Source organism: Chelonoidis abingdonii, chromosome 9, assembly GCF_003597395.2.
Source record: "Chelonoidis abingdonii isolate Lonesome George chromosome 9, CheloAbing_2.0, whole genome shotgun sequence".
NCBI classification, from domain to species: domain Eukaryota; kingdom Metazoa; phylum Chordata; order Testudines; family Testudinidae; genus Chelonoidis; species Chelonoidis abingdonii.
The window spans coordinates 42,859,522-42,884,281 of record NC_133777.1 but is presented as its reverse complement, the minus strand read 5'-3'; the positions used below and the strand labels follow the sequence as shown (position 1 = coordinate 42,884,281).

Genomic DNA, 24,760 nt, shown 5'->3' with positions numbered 1-24,760 from the left:
ACAGGCTGGCCTGCCCCTTCCCCGCAGCCCCACACCCGTCCACGGGGGAGTGCGGTAGATCCCAGACTCCAGCGGTTTAAAGGAACCCTGTCATCCCACCCCCTGCCCTCCGACAGACCTCCCCGCTGATCCATCTGTGCCTGGAGCGTGGGACAGGGCTGGCCCGGGCTCCGGACAGACGATCCCCTCCGCCGGGATTAACCGAGACACTAACAAAGGCCGGCGGCACCGCCGTCTTCAGCTCCCCCACCCTTGGCGCCCGCCGCCCCTGCTGGCTGCCCAGGGGAGCCGCGACCGCGCGATCCCGGCTGGGAGGGACGGACCCGTCGGCTCAGGGGGAGCCGTCTGAGCCTTCCCTGCTCCGGGCCACCCCCGCACGGCTAGACCCGGCCTCGGGACCCACGAACCCCCAGGGGCCGGCAGCGGGCATCGCGTCCCGCTCTAGGGGAGCCGAGTCCAGCCCGCCCCGGCTGGGGTGCGAAGCTCGGGGCCAGGAGGGGTAGGGTCCCGGGGACCGGGGGGTCGGAGATCCGGGCGAGGAAGAAGATCTGGGCGGGGTACGGCGGGCCCGGGGCCCTGGCACGGGGAGATCAGGGCGGGGTAGGGGAGGCCTGGTGGGGTGGGGGACACGGGTAGGGTAAGGGGGGGAGGAGGGAAATGAGGAGAACCAGGAAGGGAAGGGGAGGCGATCCAGGCAGGGTAAGGGGGATGGGGGGATGAGAAGACCCGGGCGGGGGTGGGGGGGGATCGGAGCAGGGTAAGGGGGTGCGGGATGAAGAAACCGGGCGGGCACGAATCCAGGCAGACTAAGGTGGGGTGGAGGATGAGAAACCCGGCGAGGGGGGCGATCCAGCAGGGTAAACGGGGTGTGGGGATGAAGAAATCCGGGCGGGGTGGGGAGGTCGAGGCAGGGTAAGGGGGGTGGGGGATGAGAAGATACGGCGGGGGGGCGGGAACCGAATCCAGGCAGGTAAGGGGGGGGGGGATGAAGAACCGGGGGGGGGTCGTAGCAGGTAAGGGGGGGGGATAGAAAGACCGGGGGGGGATCCGAGGCAGGGTAGGGGGGGTGGGGGATGGAGAAGACCCGGGGGGGGATCGAGGCAGGGTAAGGGGGGGTGGGGTTTGATGAGAAACCCGGGGGGGGGTCGAGGCAGGAGAGGGGGATGGGGATGAACCGGGGGGGATCGATGGCAGGTAAGGGGGGTTGGGGATGAAAGACCCGGGGGGGGGATCGAGCAGGTAAGGGGTGGGGGGGAGAGCCGGGGGGGGGATCCGAGGAGGGTAGGGGGGTGGGGTGAGAAGACCGGGGGGGGTCGAGGCAGGGTAAGGGGGGTGGGGGATGAGAAGAACCGGGGGGGGGGTCGAGCGGGTGGGGGTGGGGGATGAGAAAGACCCGGGGGGCGATCCAGGGCAGGGTAAGGGGGGGGTTAAGATGGAATCCGGGGGGGCGGCCCAACTGGCGGTGACCTTGGGCCCTCTTACTTGCGCTCACGGCCCGCGAGGCGGCCGGTAGTAGCAGCACAGCAGCGACCCGCCCACACGCGCCGCGGCCGAGCTTCATCCTGCGAACGCAGCCCCCAACTGCGCCCGCCGGCCGCCAGCATCCGGACCGCGAGCGCCGCACCACCGCCCGCCCACTCTCCCCCAGCCCGGGGCGGAATCGCCTCCGCTCGCCCTGGCATGTGGTACGGCCCGAATCGCTCCCCCGCACTACAAGCCGCGGCGGAAGGAAGCAATCGATCCCGATGGGAGGCGACGCTCCTCCCCCCAGCGAGCCAGAATAGCGCGTTTCCATCCCGGACAGAGGGGTCAGAACCGCGGGCCCAGAGCCTGCCACGTTTCCAGTTTCTCATTGCCGCAGCTTAGCCAACGGGAAGCGGGCACGGAGCGGGGCGCAACGGCCGCGCCGATTGGGCCAAGTGTCATCGACGAGGCTGCGCGGCGCTTCCGCGCGGGGACCTCCGGTGCCGGGTTAGGCTGGGGGCAGGCGACCAATGACTGTGTGTCCCGTGTAAGAGAACGGCCCCTTTTCTAATCGCAGGCCGGCGGCCTCACTCCTTTGGGGGGTGTTGTGTGTCCCCTTTGTTCTTTGCCAGCTGGGTCGGGGGCCAGGGCAAATGATCTGTTTGTCAATACTGGGGGGTGGAGAAGGGGCGGGGGGGGAAGTAACAGGGCCAGACCCCAACGGGGGGGGCAGGGCTCGGGGAAGGCAGGACCCCCTAAGCAGTTTGGGGTAGAGAGGAGAACATGGTGTCCTGTTTTCTCTTTGGGAAATATGGTCACCCTACAAACCAGATCCTGACCTATGGTGAGCAAGGGGCTCGCAGCCATCTGCTAGGGCTCCTCTGCTCTCTGGAAAGAGACAGATGCATGATGCAGCTTGTTAAGAGCCCCCAAGGGGCGAGTACGGGGAATGTTCCCTCCCCACCCCCCACTAAAACAGCCACATTCTTACAATAAAAAGCAAATATGGGCCCTTTTGAGCTGCTAGGGGCCCTAAACGTAAGAAGGGCACTACTGGGTCAGACCAAGGGTTCATCTAGCTCAGTATCCTGTTTTCCGACAGTGGCTAATGCCAGGGCCCCCAGAGGGAATGAACAGAATAAGTAATCATCAAATGATGTGTCCCCCATTGGCAATTCCCAGCTTCTGGCAAACAGGCTAGGGTCACTATCCCTGCCGATCCTGGCCTATTCTCCATGGAATTACATAGGTTTTGTTGAACCCTGTTAATTAGTTTGCTAATGCCTGGCACTGGCTCTGGTCTTGAGTGTCCAGGGCTGAGTTACTCCTACAGCACGCTAGAGGAAGCAGAGGACAGTAAACCATTGCAGGAACTACAGCTTAGCTGCATGTATTCACTCACCGTGGTAGGGATGCATTCAGGATCCAGCTACAGCTAGTTAGAGCAGAGACAACGAGGAGCCCAGTGGCACCTTAAAGACTAACCAATTTATTTGGGCATAAGCTTTCATGGGTAAAAAACCCACTTCTTCAGATGCATGGAGTGAAAATTACAGGTGCATGCATGAATATACTGACAAATGAAGAGAAGGGAGTTTCCTTACAAGTGAAGAACCAGAGTTGACAAGGCCAATTCAAGCAGGGTGGATGTGATCCACTCCCAATAATTGATGAGATGTCAATACCAAGAGAGGGAAAATTGCTTTTGCAGTGAGCTAGCCACTCCCAGTCCCCATTCAAGCCCAAATTAATGGTGTTAAGTTTGCAAATGAATTATTGCTCTGCAGTTTCTCTTTGAAGTCTGTTTTTGAAGTTTTGTTGAAGGATGGCTACTTTTAAATCTGTTATTGGATGTCCAGGGAGATAGTCTGTATCCACAAAAACAATGAGGAGTCAAACACAGCTACCGCTCTGATACTTAGAACAGAGAACCACTCCTGGAGCCCAGCACTCTAAATCCAGCCTTAAACCCTACTTGGGTGCACTACCATGCTCCAAGGGGGACACTGCCAGAGCTGCATAGGTAGGTGGAATCTCAGCTCAGCAGATATTTCCCCATATTCATAAAGGCCTTGTCTAAAGTAGGATTTAAGGTGTGATGGTCTCATATGTTAGCAGAAAAGACCTAAGCATTTTTGGAATCAAGCATCACATACTGTTTAGGCAATGGCTTCACTCTCTCTGCCACCTATAGTAAAACACCAGTATAGTAAGCACGCCTGGGCCTTCAGCTTTTCCTTTGTTTGGGTGCCTTCAGCTGTAAGTACAACTGGAATGCAGAAAGACATCACTGGAAGTAGCCTTACATGTATCTAGAGGAGAAAACCCAAAGCAACATATTTAGTTTTCCCTGACAACACAGAATCCAAAAATGTTAAAAAATATAAAAGCAGGAAAGCACTTGTATACAGAGGTCCCTATGGCCCAGTTAGAAGAGGCTCAGAATAACTTATGCCTTTGCAATGGAATGACCTCTAAACTACCGTAACAGCAGCAGCAGGAAGCCCAAGATCTGCCTCCGTTCTGAGGCACCAACAACAGACTATAACAGCGTTTAAAAGAGAACTGGATAAATTCATGGTGGTTAAGTCCATTAATGTCTATTAGCCAGGATGGGTAAGGAATGGTGTCCCTAGCCTCTGTTTGTCAGAGGATGGAGATGGATGGCAAGAGAGAGATCACTTGATCATTACCTGTTAGGTCTACTCCCTCTGGGGCACCTGGCACCAGCCATTGTTGGTAGACAGGATACTGGGCTAGATGGACCTTTGGTCTGACCCGGTATGGCCGTTCTTATGTTCTTAACAGTTGAACCACTAGGGCAGCTGAGCAGCATGCTCAGATCCTGTCATCAGTCCACCTATCCCAAGTGTCCTGTGAGAGTGTGATGGTCTTTATGGGCCCGACATAACTCTTATGAAGGAGACAACAGTGATCAGGGAAAAGGAGAGAGTTTGCTATTCAGATAGCTTTGAACACTATGATGAGTTGCTAATGGTAATAGGGTGGTCTCCCTAGCTACTAGATTTTTTTGCCTGGACTAAAAAGTTTTCATGCTATTTTGCAAAGCTGTGTATTACATTTACATTTTTCAGATGAACACCTCCTCTGGAGAGGAGTGAGATAGGTATTTGGTCCAATGGTATTTGTCTGTTCGGGGTAAGCATACTCCCTTGTTGCTACTGCTCAACAGTGCATACAAGCTATGCACTACAGGAGCAGCTGCCCCCATTTGCCTGACATTTCAAATGGGCAGGTTGGCCCATATAAGATCCTGAATGCATAGATCAAACTTTATAAAAGACTAAGAAGTGGGAACAGAGAGTAAAGGTAAGACATTTTATTTTACATACAAAAAGGGTGCAAATGCGAGCCCTGCCCCCCAAAAGGGAAGGGGGAGTAATTAAAGATCACATTTGTTGTGTTTCTCCTGATGCCCCAGTAATGGGCAAATCAGAAAGCGAAACCAACAGTAAGCAGGACCCATTTTCTTGATGGAAAGGAGCTCCCCCTGGAGGGGTCTTCCCCATGGTATAAGCCCTTATCCTGGGTGAACCATTTCAAACACATTTTAAATTGACATTCATGTTAAAAAATACTACAAGTTCCATGTTCACAGCTGAGCTTTAAGACCAGTGCCTGAAATATGAATAAAACATTGCATTACATATTTAAAACAAAAGATAAAAAACTCAAGGCATTTTAAACAAGAATCAGACATCCACACAATATTTAAAAAATGATTTCCACAGCTGATTTTCATGTATTTTACAGTAAAAAAAGTTGCAATTAACATCCCCTCAAAAGTACAAAGGGCTAAATTAAAGAAATAGACAAAATAAATTATAGCTGGTAAAGTTTCCAGTGGGAATTAATCACTTGACAGTAGTTTTCATTTGGGGGTTTGTGGTGTATTTGGTATAATCTACATGTTCCCAGAGGATACTCTTCTCTCTGATAATTACAAATAAGACTTTATCAGGACCAGCTTGCTGTTCTAATTGGGAAGAGAGAACTTATCACTTGTTTTCTTCCAAGAACGCTGGGAAAAATCAAGGTTCTCAGAGTTGCTTGAACTGTGCAGCTAGAGCGATACAGATGGGGAACAAACATCTATTGTGAAGATCATTTTCCTGAGACACTCCCAAAAGGATTAGATGTCTTTTAAAGCCTTTTCCTGCCTGTATTCCTCCTGGCTTGGCATGCACCTGTGATTTGGGCAGGGCAAAGACAACACAGAGAACTGTCCCTGTTCTGGGTGGTTTCTCCCTACTGTGGGGGATCAGAACCTGATCCTTGCTTCAATTGGTATGAATTCAGTGAGGCCCCAAGGCTCTGATCGCTTGCCCTGGAAATACTTGTGATGTACTAAAGAGCATGTTGAGACTGCCCCAGAAAGGTGGGGAGAGGAGTGAGAAAAGAAAAAATCTTGGTCAGAGAGTCTAAAGTTTCTTTAAAATATGAAGTTTGGTCAATCAAACTAGAAACCCACAGAGAAGTGTTCACTTATTTCAGACTCTGAAGCCCAGCTTTACACAAATACTGGAGTGGGGTTCCTTTTGGATGTGCGGAATACATTTTTCATGTTCTCTATTCAAACAGATTTGAATCAGTATTTATCACCTATTATTGTACAACTATTAAGCCTGAGAAACAAATTCTGCTGCCGTCAGTTACCTGGAAATGTGACTGAAAACACCCAACACTTTAAAACCACATACTCAAATACAGTAAGAGTCCTAGGGCACGGTACCGCCAAACACTGTGCAAATTGCAAGCATCCTGCAGAGGGAAATGTTCACCTAGAAGTTGGTAACTGAAACTTCACTTACAAACCAACCCTTGACAAAGAGATGGAGCTAGCAGCTGTCACCCGCATTCAAGGCCTGCAAGCAGGTCAGAAAGACTTTCCCTGGAACCTCAGTGGTATTGTAGAAAAGCAAAGTTTCCCCATTTATAGTGCCTTTAGCACTCTCTCTCACACCCCGACATGCTGGTTTGCAGCGGAGCACAGGATGGCAGCTATGGCTGTATGGACACTGTTCTTGGACATTCAGCTCCCCCTGCGGGTTTAAACAGCACTCCCTCCAAAACAATCTGAAACAACAAGCACTACGAAGGGAGGGCTCAGCTCAGTCTCCAGCTTGGTCTCTATTTGCAGATGCCATGCAACAAGCTCAGGGACCCAGGCATGTTACTCATGTCAGAATCCTGGGTCAAAATGGAATACTATGAAGTTACTGCTTACTAATTGGTTACTGGAAACAATCAAACCACAAAAGAAGAGATGGCCTCATATAGATGGTTTAAAGGGCGAGGAGAAGGCCATTTTGAGGTTTCTTTTCCTTCTCAAAGAGCACAAGTGTTCCTGGGAGCAGTGGTTCTGCAAACTATCAGATACAGTTCATGCTAAAAGAGTGATTACTTTGAAGGCTGTGATCAAGTAGGCGTGAGGTTTCCAGCTAAACAGCCCCTGGCATTAAGCAGTTACTAACACTGAGAATCATCACGGACAGAATGCTATGTGAGCTCTTTCTGTCTAAGTATACTGAAAGCTACTTTTAGAAGATGCTTCTTTTGGCTAATAAGGAGCAGCTGCTTTAATGCATTTTTTCCAGCTGTATGAGAATAAATAAGCAATTGCTATTTGCATGCTGGAAACCTCTTGCTCATGGCAGTTCAGCAGATTAGTTGATTCATTTCAACTACCCAAGCATTGCTTACTAGATATCTGGTTCACAAGCACCTGTCCTCCACTTTACACACAACAGCGCAGCTAAATTATGGACAATGAGGAAGACAATGCTCAACATGAGTGCAAGTCATTTCCACCCTCCCTCATGAGCTGGGGTTTCACAATGTTGCACACAACCTGCTGATGTTATGTTCTGCTTAGATTCTGATGTGGACTGAGCATAACTCCAGAGTTCAGCTAAAGCAAGAGCTGCTGCTGAATTTTCAGTTGCTGTAGTGGCACAGCCTTTCTGTAGTGTACTGGCCAGGAGGCAGGAGTAGGTCATGCTCTTGCCATTTGGGGAAGACACATTTGATGTTTTGCCACACTGTATTTGACATACAAAAGGACTTTGCTGCACGTGGTTAGCACATTTCTGATTAGTTCACATCCATTTGTGTTCGAACAATAGACCTCAAAGTCACCAGTGATGGTGCCTGCTTTCTTTTATCAGGGAAGTGCGACAGGGGAAGTGCGCAGAGAAGAGGGTTAGTTCCAGCATTCCTTAACCAAGCTATATAAGGCTGGACTGTTCATGGCTTTAAAGAAAGAAAAAGCATTTCAAAAGCTCCCACACTGTACATGATTCCCTCAAAGAGGGTATCAGAGCTTCTTTAATACAGGATGGAAGGGTTACCAAGAGAGCTGAGATTGAAGCAGAGAAAACATCCGTGTTCTCAGGAAGGGGTAATAATTACATCTATACATGGAGTTCAATACAGCAGTGCAATATTTTATTGAAAACCTCACTTGAGACCTCAGGAGACTGCAATGGAACATTGGTGGGTCCCTGCTGCAGGGGAGTCATGTCTGGAAATCCAGCTGCAGTATTAGGCCATGCGAAGGAAGCATAGGACAGCCAGATGATGCTCCCGCTCAGCAGCTCCACCGTCCAGCTGTGATCTGAGATTCTCTCCTCTCATCTTCTTGGAAGAATGCAGGTATATACCAACTAATACATTAGCTTCCAGTGGGGAGGAGAGGCAGGGAATTAATGTAGGTGGGTTTAATGCTCTAATCCCTACTGTAAGATGGGCCCGCTCGATCTGGTTTTTATCACCAGTCACTTCTTGAACCTCCTCGGTTAAATAGTCTCTTTAGAATAAGATTTACTGTTTACCCGCTTTTTACATCCTTTGCCCTTCTGAAGAGTCTAACGTATGACTATAGTGCAAGAGGGCTTGGTATAAGTGAGCATTACCAGCATGCCTTGGGGAGAGACGTTCCCTCCCCTATATATACATTATCATAGGATTAAAAGAAAACTAACTCCCCAGAGCAAAGCAGTAGTGGGGGCATGAAATGGCTTTCAAACTGACCCACTTAAAAACAAGGAAAAATTTCTACCAATCAAATACATTCACTTACTTAAAAATATTTAAGAACAAAAAAAAATGCAGAAACGCTCCCCTCCCCACACATACTTTGCAAACTACAAGCTACTCCCTGATTGGAAAGAGTTAGGAATGACTGAACAATGTCAGGAAATGCAGAAGGAACTGAGTTTCTCCTCTGAGTTTTGGTGACAGGCACTTAATGGGGTTTAGGAGGGCAGCAATGCATGTGCCTCAGGGCCCAGTACAATCTGGAGAGCTGGAAGCATACAACTGCTTTCTCCCCACAAATTCCTGCGCCTCCCTCCCCCTAAGATGCCGAACCATGGTTTCCTATGGTGAGGGTCTGAGGAAATGCTCATTTTAAACAGCCTGACTTCTTAGAAAGTCAACAGCAGTGGAAGAGTTCAGGAAGAGGCAGAGCGGCAAAACTAAGCGATTAAATGTCCCCTGCCCTCCTCTCCTTGGGAGAAAGAAAAGGGGTTAGGGAGTCCAAGCAGCCACACTCATGGGGAATGGAAAGTCCTTTCCTTGTGCACCCCACTTGTTAACTTAACGGAAAACATCTTGCAGAATTAAAACGGTGGGTTTACAAATCTCTTGGTGGGTTAGTGAATGAAGCGCAAGCCAGCCTGCAGCTTAATTTCACCCCAGTGGTGGAGAGAGGAAAGAGCAGCAAAACCCTTGGCTATATCTGCTTTCTTTCCATTTGAATAAGGCATTAAGATCCCAGCAGAAAATGGCTAGCAGCTGAGAAACACCCCAAAGGGATTCTCCAAGAGAGCAGAATCCTCACTATAGAAAAAGGGGCTGAGTTTCACACTACAAATCCTAACCACTGAACTGCAGCAGAGGGCTCGCCTGCCTTTCTGCTGCTCTGCCTGAAGGGGGAGGGAGCCTCTGCCCACCCTTGAAACATAAACACTCCTTCCCTGCTTCTTCCCAGCACTCCCATTGCTCCCCTTTCAGTGCATGCCACTACACGCACTCAGAGGCAGCTGGAAGAGATGGTATATTAAAGCCTCCATACTCTGCCTCTGTAGGTAATTCAAGCACCGGGGTGGGAGAGCCCTAGCTACATGACAACTACCGCCCCTGAAATGAGGAGTGTAATCCCATGCTGATGTGATATGCAAACAGGCAAAGCAGGAGGAACCAATTCCTAGCCTCCACAAAAAAGCTTCTTTAGCTCTTGTAAACCTTTGCCACACCCACCCCACACAATTTCCCCCAGGAGTAATGGCAGCTGCCTCCTCAGAGCTCAGCAATCCCGACACTGGGATATGAGTGTTCATGTGCAAAGTGCCCTAAGTCTTTGCTAAATAATGGTTTGGCTTGAGAATGGTGTGTTAAAAAAGGGCCTTTGCTCCCACTTCAGGGAGAACCGCATGGTGTGTGCTCCAGGCCCCACAGACAGAGCTCTGTGCCTGCACTCAGGCCTAGGCAGCTTGCAGAGTGCTCCTGAAGCCTACACAAGGTCTGATTTGAGTAGCTTATCTGGCCACCTGCAGATGCAGTCACTGTAAGACAGTTAAGTGTCCACTCCTTGCTGGGGTAGCTTTGCGCTCTCTAACACTTCCATTGTAGAGCATTCAGTAAATTGAAAGAAAAGGTGCTTACTCCATAATCAACTTTCCAGAAACCATCTGAGAAGTTTAGAAGGCCACCGTGCCATACAAAATATCTACAGTTTGGGAAACATCAGGTTTCCAGTTATGTACTCCATATCTATGTGTCTACCCAGAGAAAACTCCTCCAGCTCAGCAAGGCTGATGCCTCTCCCTGCTCCAACAGAAAGCTATGCCTTCCAACTCCAGGCTGGTTATGTCAGGCACCAAGTAGGAAACCATGGTAGGGACATTCACTGGCAGCTACAAAGGATGATTCAAAATTCAAGTAGGTTTCTCTCAGCGCATGCCCAACAATGGGTGATAGGAACCCCAGACTAGCTTTTGGGTTTTCTGGATGTTGCAAGCAAACCCTCTGTTAAGGACATTCTTTGCACCCCTCCACATTCCAAGCTGAATGTCTGTCTGTGCTGGCATCACTTGTCCATGCAAAAATCTACAGACACAATATGCATCTGTAATGCTAAAAAATAATAAAAAGTGCAACAATGTCAGTTTCTTTAAAACAATCCGCACTGCTCTGTTACAGTTGGAGAAGTGAGCGAACAAGGAAGCCAGAGAACCCAAGGGACTGGAACAGTAGATTGCAAGTCTCACGCTACAGTATAACTGTTCCCAAGGAAACGCAGGAGGAAGCCTGTGTCCCACTGCTGTACCTGGCCAGGCTGGTAGTACAGGCTGACGCTGAAAGGGACTGTGGGGAGAAATTGCCTCATACCCACCAGGCCCTTCTTCCACGTCTTTTCTGCCCAGACAACCACCTATCGCCCTCCCCTTAGCCAAAGAAGCCTCCCAGGGGTATTTCCATTGGGGAGGGAGGAGGATGGATGGGCAGAGAGAGTGTGAGGGGGAATAAAGTGAGCAGGAAACAAAGCATAGTTCTCAGGTTTGTGTGAATGATGCCTTCTGCCGTAAACAATGGGAAGGAGGGTCAGCCAGCCAGTCCACCTGGCAACCTGAGCCAGCTGCAGTCCTGATCCCAAAAAGAGCTTCAGGCTTGGAGCGAATGAGTAAACCATGGAGCAGATCCACCCCAGAGCGGTTTGTTTTGGAACGATTTTCTTCTCTCTTTTTGGTTTAAAATGTCACTTGTTTCTCTTCTTCCTATTTTGCCTCCTCCCCCTAGAGAGAAGCTCCTTTCAGTAAGACATGGCAGGAGCTGCAGGTGGAGTTCCCACAAGTCTCCAGGAGGCACCGGTCATTTGTGACGCTGGGCAGTCTTCTTCCTTTTCCTCTTAAAGAAGCAGCAGCACCTGGAGCATAAAGAACACAGCAAGTCAGTAGAGTGGCCTAGACACTCCAGCAGCCTCCCCCACCCCGACTTCCATGAACTGCACAGGGTGGGCTTCTTCCCTTCCTTCAGAGTACGTGCAATGGGATCTCAACATGTCCAGCGCTAAGGACAAAACAGACCTACCAATACCTCCTCCAATAGGAGGAAAGTCCACAAGGACAACAGCAGACCTGTCTAGCCCACAATAGAAGGGGCAGCAGTACTGTGCTCACACAAGGGCCAATGGATCACCATAAAGGCAGGTAGCCAGGCGCTTTCACACACTGGGATTTGCTCTTATGGAAGAGGAAGTTCAACTGATCATTATTATTTATGTTTTGCTGGTGACTGAAGGCCATGCTCAGGATCAGGAACTGGCTGTGCCAGATGCTGTATGAAGCCAACGTCCCTGCCCCAAGGAACTTAATTGGGAACAAGGAAATAAGGCACAATAGACAATAGGGGAGGCAGATGAAGTCTTGCAGCAGAACAGGGATCTCCAGTTGCTGGGAGTGAAGGAAACAGGTGAGTGACACTAACAGGCTGTTTCCCTCTGCCCAAAACTACTAATCAACTGTGCCCTAAAAGGTGCTGAAATGGTTTGAATCAGGCCTGACTAAATATTTTCAATCACATGATGTGCTGTGTTTCTAAACTGCTCATGATAAGCTGAAAAGGACTAGTTCTGAAAAGGTCTCATTGGGGGCTTCCTTTACTGAATCCTTGACTGTTGGTAAATAATCAGAGTTTCAGTTTAAAGACCAATAGTTTAGCCTGCAAATATACAACCCCTGCTTCTTCCCTGATTTGGGGCAGGGAAGGCTATCAGTGCACAGTGAACAGGGAGGCAAAAAGACAGCATAAAGGAGATCGAGGTGGTGTGAAATAAACACCCTTCAAAGCTGATCCTTGAAAGATGCAGGTTTCGTTTGTGGGATATACTAAAATGAGTCACCCAGTCTGTCAGCTCCAGCTGGTTCCTCAGGAATTACATGGCATTTAAAGACAACTCTGTATTCAGGTTCTAGTGTCAGGAATATCTGCATGGAAAGATTTTTGTACTTTGCAAGTTAACCTGCTGCCGTGCTGCTTATCCTCTTCCCCATGACATCACAACTATTTCCTCAGTGACCAGTTGTGATATTAGGGTTATGGCCTTTGAGGAGGGAGGAGAAGAATAAGGAACAGGTGGAGAGGTATGCAAAAATCCCATTTTCATGCAAGTACCTCTAACAAGTACACAGGAGCAAAGACATTGAGAAGCTATGCCACAGAATGGCAGCAGCATCTGCAGGCAGACTCATTTTCTGTTGGGTCAGTGGCGGCTCTAAACAAGCTTTTAATATGGGTATTTATCTGAGAGCTGAAATATACACTACTGCCCCTGAGGAGTGCATGCCCTCTCCTGTCTCAGCCCAATTACAGGCGATTGAAAATGAGGGATAACTACTTAATCGTCTTAGTAAGCACACTTACTGCTAGTGAGAGGTGCTAGACTGGCAGCCCAGGAGAGCGATACCCTCCATATAGCCATGAGCAGATACAGAAATGGCAACAAGAAGGCAAGTGTACATACACCATGCCCGCCTGTGCGTCTCAGCCCTAGCCAGCAGCAATCACCCCTAAGGGTGATGGGCAGTTCAGTCTCCATGGCTTACCCTTAGCTTCCCTCCAGAGATTTCCTACGGGCAGAGCCAGCTCCAAGGTTTTTGCTGCCCCAAGTGGGGGCAGTGGGGGGAAAGAAGTACACGATCGTGATCAGTGGCAGCTCCACCGCGCTGCTTTCTTCTTCGGCGGCAATTCGGTGGCAGGTCCTTCCCTCCGAGAGGGACCCACCGCCGAATTGCCGCCGAAGAGCCCGACATGCCACCCCTTCCTCTTGGCCACCCCAAGCACCTGCTTGCTGAGCTGTGCCTGGAGCTGGCCCTGCCTATGGGAGGGTCAGTTATGGAGGTGGGGTGAACACGTGACATGAATATCCTGTCACTAGCAAATGGATCATTTCACATAAGCCCTGGATAACCATCAGATGGTAATGACTTTGGTCACTATCACACTAAGCTGGTTTTGGATGAGAGACCTAGAGGTTCATAACTGGGAAGGCCAGAGGGAACATCTCATCTGATCTCCTGCATAACACAGGCTAGAGAATTTCCACCAATGTCCTGAGCCACCCATATGCCCTCACTCATTTTAACCACCCAGGAGCACTCCGTTTTCCTCCCACAGTAACCACCTTCCTTCAGGACTCGGGCACCAGTAAAAGGAGAAGGGAACTGTCATGGGGAGAAACAGGACAGGAGTATGTCTGAGGGATTACTAAACACACATATCTGATCAGGGAAGGAGAACCAGGGCCAAGATTCACTCACTGCCCCAGATTTCAAGGGCCTGACTGATTTCTAGCTGCTCTTTTTAGCCATCTCTTTCCCTGGCAATTCCTTTGCTCTCTTTTGGCCCCCACTGTTCAGAGAGAGGGCCCCATTGCTCAGTTTGGAAGGGTTCAGGAAAGGAAGTCCTGAGAGTTGTTAACACAGGCAGAGGCAGAAACAACAAAATAAAAGAGTAAGACAGGCTGACAATTATACAGAATGTGACCTTTGTGCGTGCAGACAATATCTAAGAACAGCCCCAGAGTACAACACACAGAGAAGCCAAAGAGATGCCAGAGATACTGGAGGCAGTGCCAGTGGAGAGGAGGGCAAAGAAGGACCAGTCTGCCACCATGCAGGGACATTCTTCACCACACATGGGGCCGTGAGGTTTCAACTCCCTACATTCTACTCCTGTCTCTGTAGCTGAACATGGGCTCCCTCAAAACCCACTGTGAGGCAAGATGAACAAGTGGACAGAGCCTGGAACTCCTGGATTTTATCCTTGGCTCTGCCACTGATCTTCAGTATTATCTAAGACAACTCACTTCACTTCTGTGCCTCCGTTTCCCCATCTGCAAAACCAGGGGTTCATGTACTCCTCAAAGGGGTGTCCTGAGGATTACAGTTTAGCTAGTGCTTGGAAAACACTCCATACTATAAAAGTGCTGAGTGTTACTGTTTGGGGTCCCCACTGGAACTCAAGGATAATGGTGATAAAGGGGAAGAGCATAACACCAACAGCAGGCTCAGAAAGCAGCTACTCCAGCCTGTGTGCTCTCTTAGACTGAAAACCCCGGTCTTTCTTCCTCAGTCCTTGAGCTGCAGAAACTTTATTGAAGGCAGCCACCTACTCCCCACCAACCTGGAGCAAGATCAGGGATTCTCAGCCTGTGGGCCATGATCACTCTGCCCTTCTCAGATTGCCAAATGAGAGGAAGGTCCCAGCTAAGAGGCAGGAGATCGCACTATGGAAGAGGTTGAGGACCATGGATCTTGACCACCACATCTGCTGATGGGAACCCTGCCCTGCTCACTTTCATATAAGCAAGTCTTCCACGGAAGGAGCCACAAGCACACTGCTCCCAGGAGACTGGCATGGTGTACACAGCTTTCCATGCAGAACCATCTGTTGTGGGGAATTCCCTGAGAGATTTTTCAGCCTGGTCCGGACTCTGCCCAACTCCTTTAGACATTATCTGCTCATACTCTTGCATGTTTGGTGAATACATTAAGATGAACAGATAAAGGATGAGAAATTTTTTATAGCTTTCAATGGATCAGTCAAAATATTAGTTCAATTGGTTGGCCTACTGCGGCCTCCTCTCACACACACACGCCCATCCTGCATGTGTTCCCCACCCTTGTATTTGCAATAACTGCACTGGGTTGGATTTCTAACTTGTGCAGCTATTAGACAGTTTTGGTTGGTTTGATTTTGCCAATCCCAGTCTAGTCTGGTCCGCTCCCCCTTGCCCGGGGACTGGAGAGAGGGACTCACCACAAGTTGAGCATTTTCAGGCAGCTACAGAGAGTGTGTAGAGAGAAAAACACAGAAAGGAAGAAAGAGCAATTAGTTCACAGAGGTGGGATGAAAGCATGTCACTGCGAGCCATGCAAACATGCAGTGCAGATTGGCAGACACATATGCCTTGCCCACCCACCCTTTCTATTCCCTATTCCACCTGAGGACCCACTGCTCATTGCAAGAGATACCCTGACAAATCACTGCTCAGAAGTAGGATGTGTTTTCACTGTCCTGTGGCCTGGGACAATCATACCAGGACGTCAGAGTGTCAACAAGGAGTATGCCATCAGGGAAGTCCGTGGCTGGCCCATCAGGAAGGGGATCCAAACCACAGACTGTCAGATAAGGGCTGTGTGCAGGTAGCTTATGGCATGGATGAGATGCCATGTTGATCACAGCTGCTGAGGAGGGAGAGCCCCTTCATTCACTTACACCACCAGCACAAGCGGACTCTGCAGCATTTGCCCTGGCTCTCCCTGCCTGCCCACAGATGCAGGGAGGTGAGACACGGCTCCATTTTTCCCCAATACACTACCTCAAAAACTGGCAGGGAGCCAGGCAATCCAGCTAGCCCTGGCCCTCCCTCTGACTGGTCCACCTTACTACAGAGCAGTAGCATCAGGCTAACTGGTTGCCTGTGTCCACAAGACCTCCAGCCTCCTGACATACTCAAATAACTGAAGGGAGGACAAGTTTGGACTTGTGTGACAGAGACACTTTGCAAGCAAAGACGAGGGGACATCTCATTTAACAACAGGAACCCAGTAGTTTAGATCAGCCAGTACAAGACAGTCCGATCACAAAAAGGAGACTCAAACCACAAACCTAGGGACTGGAAAGGGGAAACTGACTCCTAACCATTGTCCCTCATCACAGTAAAGCAAATAACTGATGATGCCAACAGGCTAATAGGATATATTGATTATTTGTACTGTGGTGGCACCGAGGAGCCCCAGTGATGGCCCAGGCCCCCATTGTGCTAGGCGCTGTATAGACACAGAACAAAAAGACAGTCCCTGCCCCAGAGGAATTCTTGCTGATCCTTTTTTACATCTGGTCATAAGCTAGGGTGGGGCCAGTAGCGTAGCTGAGGGGGGAGGGGGAGCGGCCGCTCCCCCACTGAGCACAAGTGGCACCTTGTCAATTTCTTGGCACCTTTTACTCGCCCAGCGGAGTGATTAAAAAAAAGGCACCATCTGCTGCAGTGTTTTAATTTTACTCACCCGGTGGCATGCCGGGTCTTTGGCGCCGGGACCTTCAGTGCCACCGAAGACACTCGGAGTGAGTGAAGGGCCTTCCACCGAAGACCCGGAGCGCCGCCGGGCGAGTAAAAGCACTGCAGCGGGTGGCACCTTTTTTTTTTTTTTTTTTAAATTGCTCTCCCTGTTCCCTCCACCTGGCTTTGCCACTGGTGGTGCCCAAACTGTCCACAACGGGGTGTGTTGGCAAATCATCAGGAGGCTGAAGGCCACGTCTATGAAATTTGCATAACTGGACTGCAGCCACTGTGCTCTACTAGAGGTGCAGCCCACAGAGGACATGTCCCAGCAAGCAATGCAGCACAGTCATTCTGATCAAGACAGCTAGGACCTGTAGTCCCTATTGACTGCACTGTCCATACTGGGCAGTGGCCAACACCACAAGCTGCCCTTTTGTGGCTGCCCAGCTTACAGGAGGCACACCGCCCCTCAGCTCTTGCATCCCCTGGCTGGGAAGGGAACACAAAGATGTTACTAGGGCTCCTCACTGCAAGATGATTATTGTAGCTCACTACCCACATGGGTCAATGGTGAGATACGCACCGTGGAAGTGATTTCCAAGGGGCACAGGAATGGACGATGACAAAGAGCCACTCACTCTCAGGGATAGCAGGGGTGAGATTGGTGCTCACCGCTGAAGCCAGCTTGACAGACACTTTGCACCTCAAGCCTTTCTGACCCAGGACTGGCAGTTTCTTATTCTCCTTCACTCCATTTCCAGCAAAAGACTCCTCACCCCGAAAGGCCAAGAAACACACTGCCTGCCAAGCAATAAGAATTCCACTGAGCCACATTGTGGCCCAGATCAGAGATGACTGTGCCCGCCAATAGTGGGAGGCAGAGTGAGGGCAGCGTTACTGAGTATTATCAGTCCATGTAAGCATGCTAAGTACATGCCAAGCAGCAAATCTAGGGGGCATTTGACCAGGGGTGAAAGTAACTTAAAAGACTTATAGGTATTCTGGAGTCCTAAGGAGGGGGCAGGGCCTCTACTGGAAAAGGTGGGGCCTTTAAACACCAGGTGCTTTAAATCAGGATTTAAAGGGCCCGGGGCTAGGGCTGTGGTAGCAGCAGCTGAGAGCCCCAGGCCCTTTAAATCACCCCTGAGCTACCAGCTGCAGAGGGGGCTGGGAGCCCCGGGGGTGATTTAAAGGGCCCGGGGCTTCAGCTGCTGCTATTGCAATGGAGCCCCAGGCCCTTTAAATCACTATCAGAGGGGGCCCCAGCCTCTGGCGGAGCTTTAAAGGGCCTGAAGCTCCACTGCAGCAGGGCTCTGGCGGCAGTTTAAAGGGCCCGGGGCTACAGGTGCTGCTGGGAGCCCCAGATCCTTTAAATTGCTGCCAGTGGAAGCCGATCTGTCTCAGTACGGTGCACTGGCTCTTGCTGGTACACTGTACCGGGGCGTACCAGCTTACTTTCACCTCTGCATGTGACCCTGCATGTTCCCCATCACCTCTGGCCCAGATCATGGAGCAATTCCCAGCACGTGAGCCGGTTCAAAGGCAGCCTTCGAGCCATTCAGCCCTTTGTGGGGGAAGTCAGTTTTGTCATGCAATGACTGAGCCTTCAACACCCTGCCAGTGACAGTGGGGTTCAAAGCCCTTCCTGGTTCAGAGGAGGGGGCGGGAGCTGGGCTGCTGCTCATGTGGACAGCAGACTCCATGTCTTTGCTCCTGTTTAACAAAGATCATGAAAAGTGCCATCCAGTGGTTCCGGAGGGCAGCACACATACAAGAGAAGCACAATGGCCAAGTCAGCAATCCCCCCCCCCCCCCCGACCCATTTCCTCAGAAGCTATGGACGAACATCCTGCTACCCCACGCTGGCAGCTCGAAGGGAGATTTAGTAGCCTCATAGGCAGAAGGGCTAGTTACAGTTTCAGCCTCTTTCAGCACCTACTGGACTGGATTAGGGAAGATTCACGGAAAAAGCCCTGCAAGGGCTATTTTCAGACCATTCTGCCTACATGGCCCCTAGGTCTCCCAGGTAGGAATACAATGTTGCTAGCAGGGCCAGCGCTACCATTTAGGCAGCCTAGGCAATCGCCTAGGGCGCCAGAATAATTGGTGGGCGGCATTTTGCCGGAGGGGGCGGCAGGCAGCTCCGGTGGAGCTGCCGCAGTGGTGACTGCAGAGGGTCTGCTCGTCCGCGGCTCCGGTGTACCGCCCACAGGCACCACTGCGGCAGCTCCACCGGAGCCGCGGGACCAGCGTGCAGGGCGACGAATTGCTGTCCGCCTAGGGCGCTCAAACCCCTAGCGCCGGTCCTGGTTGCTAGATTGACAATTCCTTCGCTGACCCGGGGCTGAGCTGTTTCTGTGCACACAGCAGGAGCAGAGGAGACACCTCCAGCTCAGGGAAGATGCACCAGGAGTCACACATTTGATTTTCCAATTATTGTTTACCATCATCTCGTTTGCAACGCATGCTCTGGCCAGAAGTTACATTCTCCAGGCATCACAGAGAAAAGAGGCAGCAGCAACACAGAGGTACCATGCAAAAAGCAGCGATATTCAAGGAAAAGATATGGATACAAGCATCAAATATTTAAAACACGTAAAAATCTCACTTCTTTTAAATACAGAGGATTTAAAACCAAATCAGTGAAGAGCCTATTTGTAAAGCAAACATACTTAGCTTCCTCCACCACTTCCACCTCGGCCTGTGCTGTGATTGGTGCATTGGAGTGTGCCCCTGTTGGGTCATCAACATTCAGTTCTCCGTTGGTTGAACTGACCACCTGAAACAAAACAAAAGCAACTAGGAATGAAGTCTCTTGGCAGGGTTAGTCAGCAGCTCACAATTGAGTGATAGGCCTGTCCTGACAATGGATACTGTAGGAAGAACATGTAAAACCTACAGCATGAGTATAAGGCACTTTCTTCTGTTGATGCCTTCCTCCCGGCCACGGTATACTCTCCTAGAAGTCTGTAGAATTCAATGAGACGTCCCACAGCAGTGATTGAGTGCCAAAGTAGGCCTGTTCTCTACAATACGTTCTCCACAGTGCTTGTTTTAATGGATCAAATGATGGGACTTCTACCACTTTCTTTGGGAGGCTGTGCCACAATCTGTCTCTTATATTCAAACTAATTTTTCTTTGTTTCATCCCATGACTCCTACTTCCGCCCTTGTAACATCTGGTTATATGGGACATTTCTGATGAATATTTCCCCCCCAACACTTTTACAGCAGATTTTCTAAAGTCATCAACTTCTGAGTCCCAAGTTTTTGACTCCCAGCAGCTGGGAAACAGCTGAGGAGCTCAACACAAAATAGGTCTAAATGTTTTGACATTAGGTAGCAAGATATCTTGTGGAGGCAAAATGTATTCCTTAGCACTTGGATACAAACTGATAGAGCCACCACTTGAATATGGTCCACTAGTAGCCTGAGTGTCAGTAACTCCTCTGCCCTAGTCACTGCCACTGATGGCAGAGGCACTGATTTGGGAACATACTCTACCTCATTTTCCTCAGAAGAGTGAATTATTTTGCTTTAAAAAATAATTTTCTTGTGGCAAGATATGCACTTGAACCCTAATTTACATTTCCGTCAATATAATTCACATCACTGGCTGCTCAACCATTGTCACCATTGGTGGTTTTAAAACACCCAGTTCTCCAGCTCCCAAGAGTCCGAGATAGTGTAGCCAGGAGAACAAGGAGGAGGTTTCGAGAAACTCAGTCACCATACTACAGCAGCTGCAGCTATGATGACAATGACTATGGAACAGGTTCACTGAAGACCACACTGTAGCTACTCTGGTTGGCCCTCTAGACTCATCTGGAAAGCACCAGGGAGTCTTGAGTACTACTGAAAACCTTTACAACTGCAGATTCTTGAAGTGACTGCACATCCTGGCCAAGTGGTGAATGATGTATGGTTGCTCCCACTCCTATTACCCTGTCAGAAGGCAAAGACAAAGTACCATGCATACCACTTGCTATTATCCCACATTTAGGAAGAGCTAGAGATTGAGGTTGTAATGGTGATAACTAAGTCTGGGAAGCAGTATGGCCTACGCTGCTCTCAGATGTCAGGACTCATGGTGTTACCAGGTACTCCCTGTTGGGCTAGGATGACCTAAGCTCCAGAGACACTGGAGAGGGGAAAGAGGGAAGCAGAATTGTAGCAGTTCTTAAAGGTGGCTTGTTATTTATTTTATCCATATAGATACTCATTTCCCTGTAAGTTCTCCATGTTGTGTGTGCCCCAAGTGTCCTTTTTCTCTCTGGGAAATGTTTATAGAGTGGCTGGCCCCACCCAGCCTTTGCCCAAACACTTCCAAATTCAGTACCTTTTCCAAGTGTTGCTTCTCCTCAGATGCTGACCCTGGTGCTGTTTACACCTTCTCTAATGTTGCCTCTTCTGCAGCTACTCTGGAATGAGCTGATTTATGTAGGGCCTCAGCCACCCCCGTGCCCCAGAAGATTTTGCTAAGGTTTAGTAGTTAATTGAAGCCAGCAGGGCCATCCCCTAGTTGTAATTTCTAGGGGCATATCTACATTACAAACTTTTGCTGGTGCAAGTGACATTGACATAAAGACACCACAGTTAGCAAGTTAGCATAGCTTGTGCAGGTGCATACTTGGCACCTTGCATTGTCACAACGCGTATTCACCAGGAGTGAATGCATCCGACGAAGTGCACATGCATGCATATGCATCCGACGAAGTGGGTATTCACCCACGAAAGCTCATGCTCCAAAACGTCTTGTTAGTCTATAAGGTGCCACAGGATTCTTTGCTGCTTCACCAGGAGTGCTTGTGTCAAAGCACAGTGCGGTGTACCATGTGATGCAGCATCCCACTGTGCAACTCATCACCTTCCAGTGCACAGTCTTTTTGGAAGTTTTGGCAATGCATGGTGGGCCAGAAATGAGTTGCGCAGTGGTGACTGGGAGCAAGGGGTCAAGTTCCCATCATGCAACTTTCTCCACCCCAAAATGTCACCTCTATCCCTTAATTTTTGCATCTATTTTGAAAATCCCATGAACCCACGTGTGACTCATCACTGTCTGCCATCTGTGAGAGAAGCATGCAGCTTGCACAGCTCTGTACTCTTGCCATGAGTGTTGCAAGCACAGGACACACTGATCCTTCAGTATTTGCAGGTGCAAGAAGAGCCATGGGAAACGTAATGATTTCCTGGAGGTCAGATTGCTGTGGGACACAGTGAGAACCACTTCAAGATTGTTGGTGGTGCTCAAGGAGCAGCTGCAAACAGTGGAATACCGCTTCTGGGACCAAGAACTGGGCACTGGCTGGTGGAATCACATGTAATGTAGGCTTGGGATGATGGTTGCAGAACTCTCGGATGTGCAAGGATCTATGTGCCAAATCTGCCCCACCCCTCCAGCGCAGACACCCTGAAATGAAAGCTGGACTGACAGTGGATGGCACTGTGGAAACCTGCAATACTGGATTGCTACTGGTCAGTGGGAAATCATTTTGGAGTTGGAAAAGCCACTGTGGGGATCATTTTCATGCAAATGTGCAGGCCCATTAATCATCTCCTGTTATTATAGAATCATAGAAATGTAGAACTGGAAGGGACCTTCAAAGGTCATGGAGTCCAGTCCCCTGCCTTCACAGCAGGACCAAGTACCATCCTGACAGATTATTTTGCCCCAGATCCCTAAATGGCCCCCTCAAAGATTGAACTCACAACCCTGGGTTTAACAGGCCAATGCTCAAACCACTGAGCTATCCCTCTCCCCTGTGTGTCTCAGCAATGTGCAGGATATAGTGGATGGTGTTGCAGCAAAGGGGTTCCTGAACTACAGTAGGGATGTGTATACAACTCTCTGTTTTGGCACCTGACCACCCTCCCACAGAGTACATCACCAGACAGGGCTGTTTTTCTATGGTTATGCAGGCATTGTTGGATCCCCGGGGACCCTTTACCCTGCTGGCGAGTCAGGGAAATGCAAGACACTTGCATCTTCAGGAATACAGGGCTGTTCAGAAAGCTACAAGTAGGGACTTTCTTTTCTGACAAGCAGATTACCATTGGCAATATTGAAATGCCAGCAGCGATCCTGGCAGAGCCGGCTCTAGGCACCAGCGTTCCAAGCATGTGCTTGGGGCGGCACTTTTCAAGGGGCGGCATTTTGGCTTTTTTTTTTTTTTTGCACTACTACAGCATAAAACTTGGAACTGGCCCGGGATCCCAGGGGATCCAACCTACCTCTTACTCCCCTGGCTCATGAAGCTGTACACTGGCCACTTGGACAGCACCAAGGAAAGATTCTACTATTGGCTCAGCAGGTGCTGAATGACAGTTGAATGCACTTTTGGTAGACTGAAAGGAGGATGGCATGGTTTATTCAAAAGACTGGATCTGAGAAAGATATCCCAATGGCTATAGCTGCCTGTTGTGTCCTGCACAATATCTGTGAGGCAAAAGGGAAAAGTTGCCGCTGGGGTGGAGGTGGAGCAGCTGTCTGCTGAGTTTGAACAGCCTAATGTAAGGGCTATCATAACAGCTCAGTGTGCAGCTACATGGCTCAGGGAGGCTTTGAAAGAGCACTTTAGCGGCAAGCCACAGTTGTGGTGAACTGTACACTACCTAGGCCTGAAGTTTGGGGCCTCTTAGGAATTGTGTGGTGCTTGGTGCACACCTACGAACAGAAAACTGACAAAGCACTGACTACTGCTGTGATGCTTGCTGTACATTTATGATTATTTATGATTATTACGGTGTTTGTCACTGACCCTGTGAGTTATGTCACAGTGCAAACGTAAGTGGACACCTTTGATACCACCAGTCATTCTGCAACATATGTTGGGAACTAATAAAGATGAACTATTTTCCAAACAATAGAGTTTTATTGAGTAACAAATGCACTTCAAAACTTCTGTGCACATTAAAACCAAATTAATAAACTTAGTAAGATTTTAATGTAACAGAATTTAACAAAAGGAAAGGAACATTTATGTCCATTTTAGTTACACACACACACACACACACACACACCATCTGTGGCTCTCACAGGTCAGTGTATTTGAAGCTTTGTCATCTTTACTGTCCCCTGCTGTGTCATAGTAGGGGTAGGGATACAGTCCCTGATGCCATGTGAAATATTGCGGGGCTACAGGGAGATACTATACTGGAGTTCTCCATGAACTGCAAAGGGAGGCAAGCCTGGGACTGTTGAAACTATAGATTGACAGGCGCCTGGATTATCTGTGTTTGCAGCAGAAGCACCATTATAAACTAGTGCAACTGCCTCTGACTCCCAGGCATTTCTCCTGTCAGCTCTTTCCTTCTCCAGGCTGTCTGCAATATTCACCCTCCAGGTCCTCTGCTGACAGCCTGGTGGAGCACTGACTTGCAGGATCTTGCTGAACATGTCATCCAAGTCCTCTTCTTTCTCCTCCTTATCTGACTCAGGCATTCTGCAAGTGTGGAGGGGAGCCCCTGAAGGCTGCAATGGCAGCAGCTACAGACAAAACACAGAGGTTCCAAAAACAATGAGGAGTCCTTGTGTCACCTTAGAGACTAAAGAATTTATTTGGGCATAAGCTTTTGTGGGCTAAAACCCACTTCATCAGATGGATGGAATGAAAAACACAGAAAGCAGTATAAATATTACAGCACATGAAAAGATGGGAGCTGCCTTACCAAGTGGGGGGTCAATGCTAACGAGGCTTTTTCAGTTAAGGTGGAAGTTGACAAGAAGGGGTGACTCAAGGGAGGGAAAATTACTTTCGTAGTGCTAATGAGGCCAATGCAATCAAGGTGGATATCACCCATTTTCAACAGTTCCAAAGTCACAACAAAAAGTGAAAGTTAAGTTACAGAACTCCCTTCCTGTGCATGTCTGAAGTTTTAAACAAGACACGCTTATTGACACCTCTGCTTCGGAGTGCTTATGCACAGCGCCATGCACAGATCCTGCCATGGTGACTATGGCCTGCCAGGGGTAAGGGAAATGAGGAATGAATTGCTCGGTTGCATGAAATGATGAGTAACAGGACACTGGCACTGAATACTGGCACGTTTTCCACAGGCAGTGGTGATTTTAGCTGATATCTCACTCCTGAGGGTAACAAAGGCGCAGAGAACACAGCTGCTGCTGGCGTCCTGAAGCTGCCCCGGCCTGTGTACTGCTAACCTATGCACTGCAATGGTGTCTGCTGAAGTTATCGTTGACTAATGTGG

The 24,760-nt window shown here is 49.5% G+C and overlaps 2 protein-coding genes across 5 annotated transcripts in view; one reads left to right on the top strand and one right to left on the bottom strand.

Moving 5' to 3' along the window:
- Nucleotides 1–24,760, top strand: part of SNX1 (sorting nexin 1) — a 160,227-nt gene that overhangs the window by 78,569 nt on the left and 56,898 nt on the right. The gene's annotated exons all lie outside the window — the stretch shown is intronic.
- CSNK1G1 (casein kinase 1 gamma 1) overlaps nt 4,790–24,760 on the bottom strand; it is a 299,618-nt gene continuing 279,647 nt past the window's right edge. For 3 of the 4 annotated variants that reach the window (XR_012656528.1, XM_032791177.2, XM_032791172.2), the window contains 2 exons: nt 19,225–19,331; nt 4,790–11,413 (listed from right to left, as the gene is read on the bottom strand). Coding sequence is in view for 3 of the 4 variants with exons in the window: in XM_032791177.2 (XP_032647068.1) it covers nt 11,359–11,413; nt 19,225–19,331 (162 nt within the window). In the remaining variant the exon portion in view is untranslated. Of the gene's footprint in view, nt 11,414–15,287; nt 15,331–19,224; nt 19,332–24,760 lie in introns of those variants that run through there. The other variant, XM_075069447.1, reaches the window with a different exon arrangement.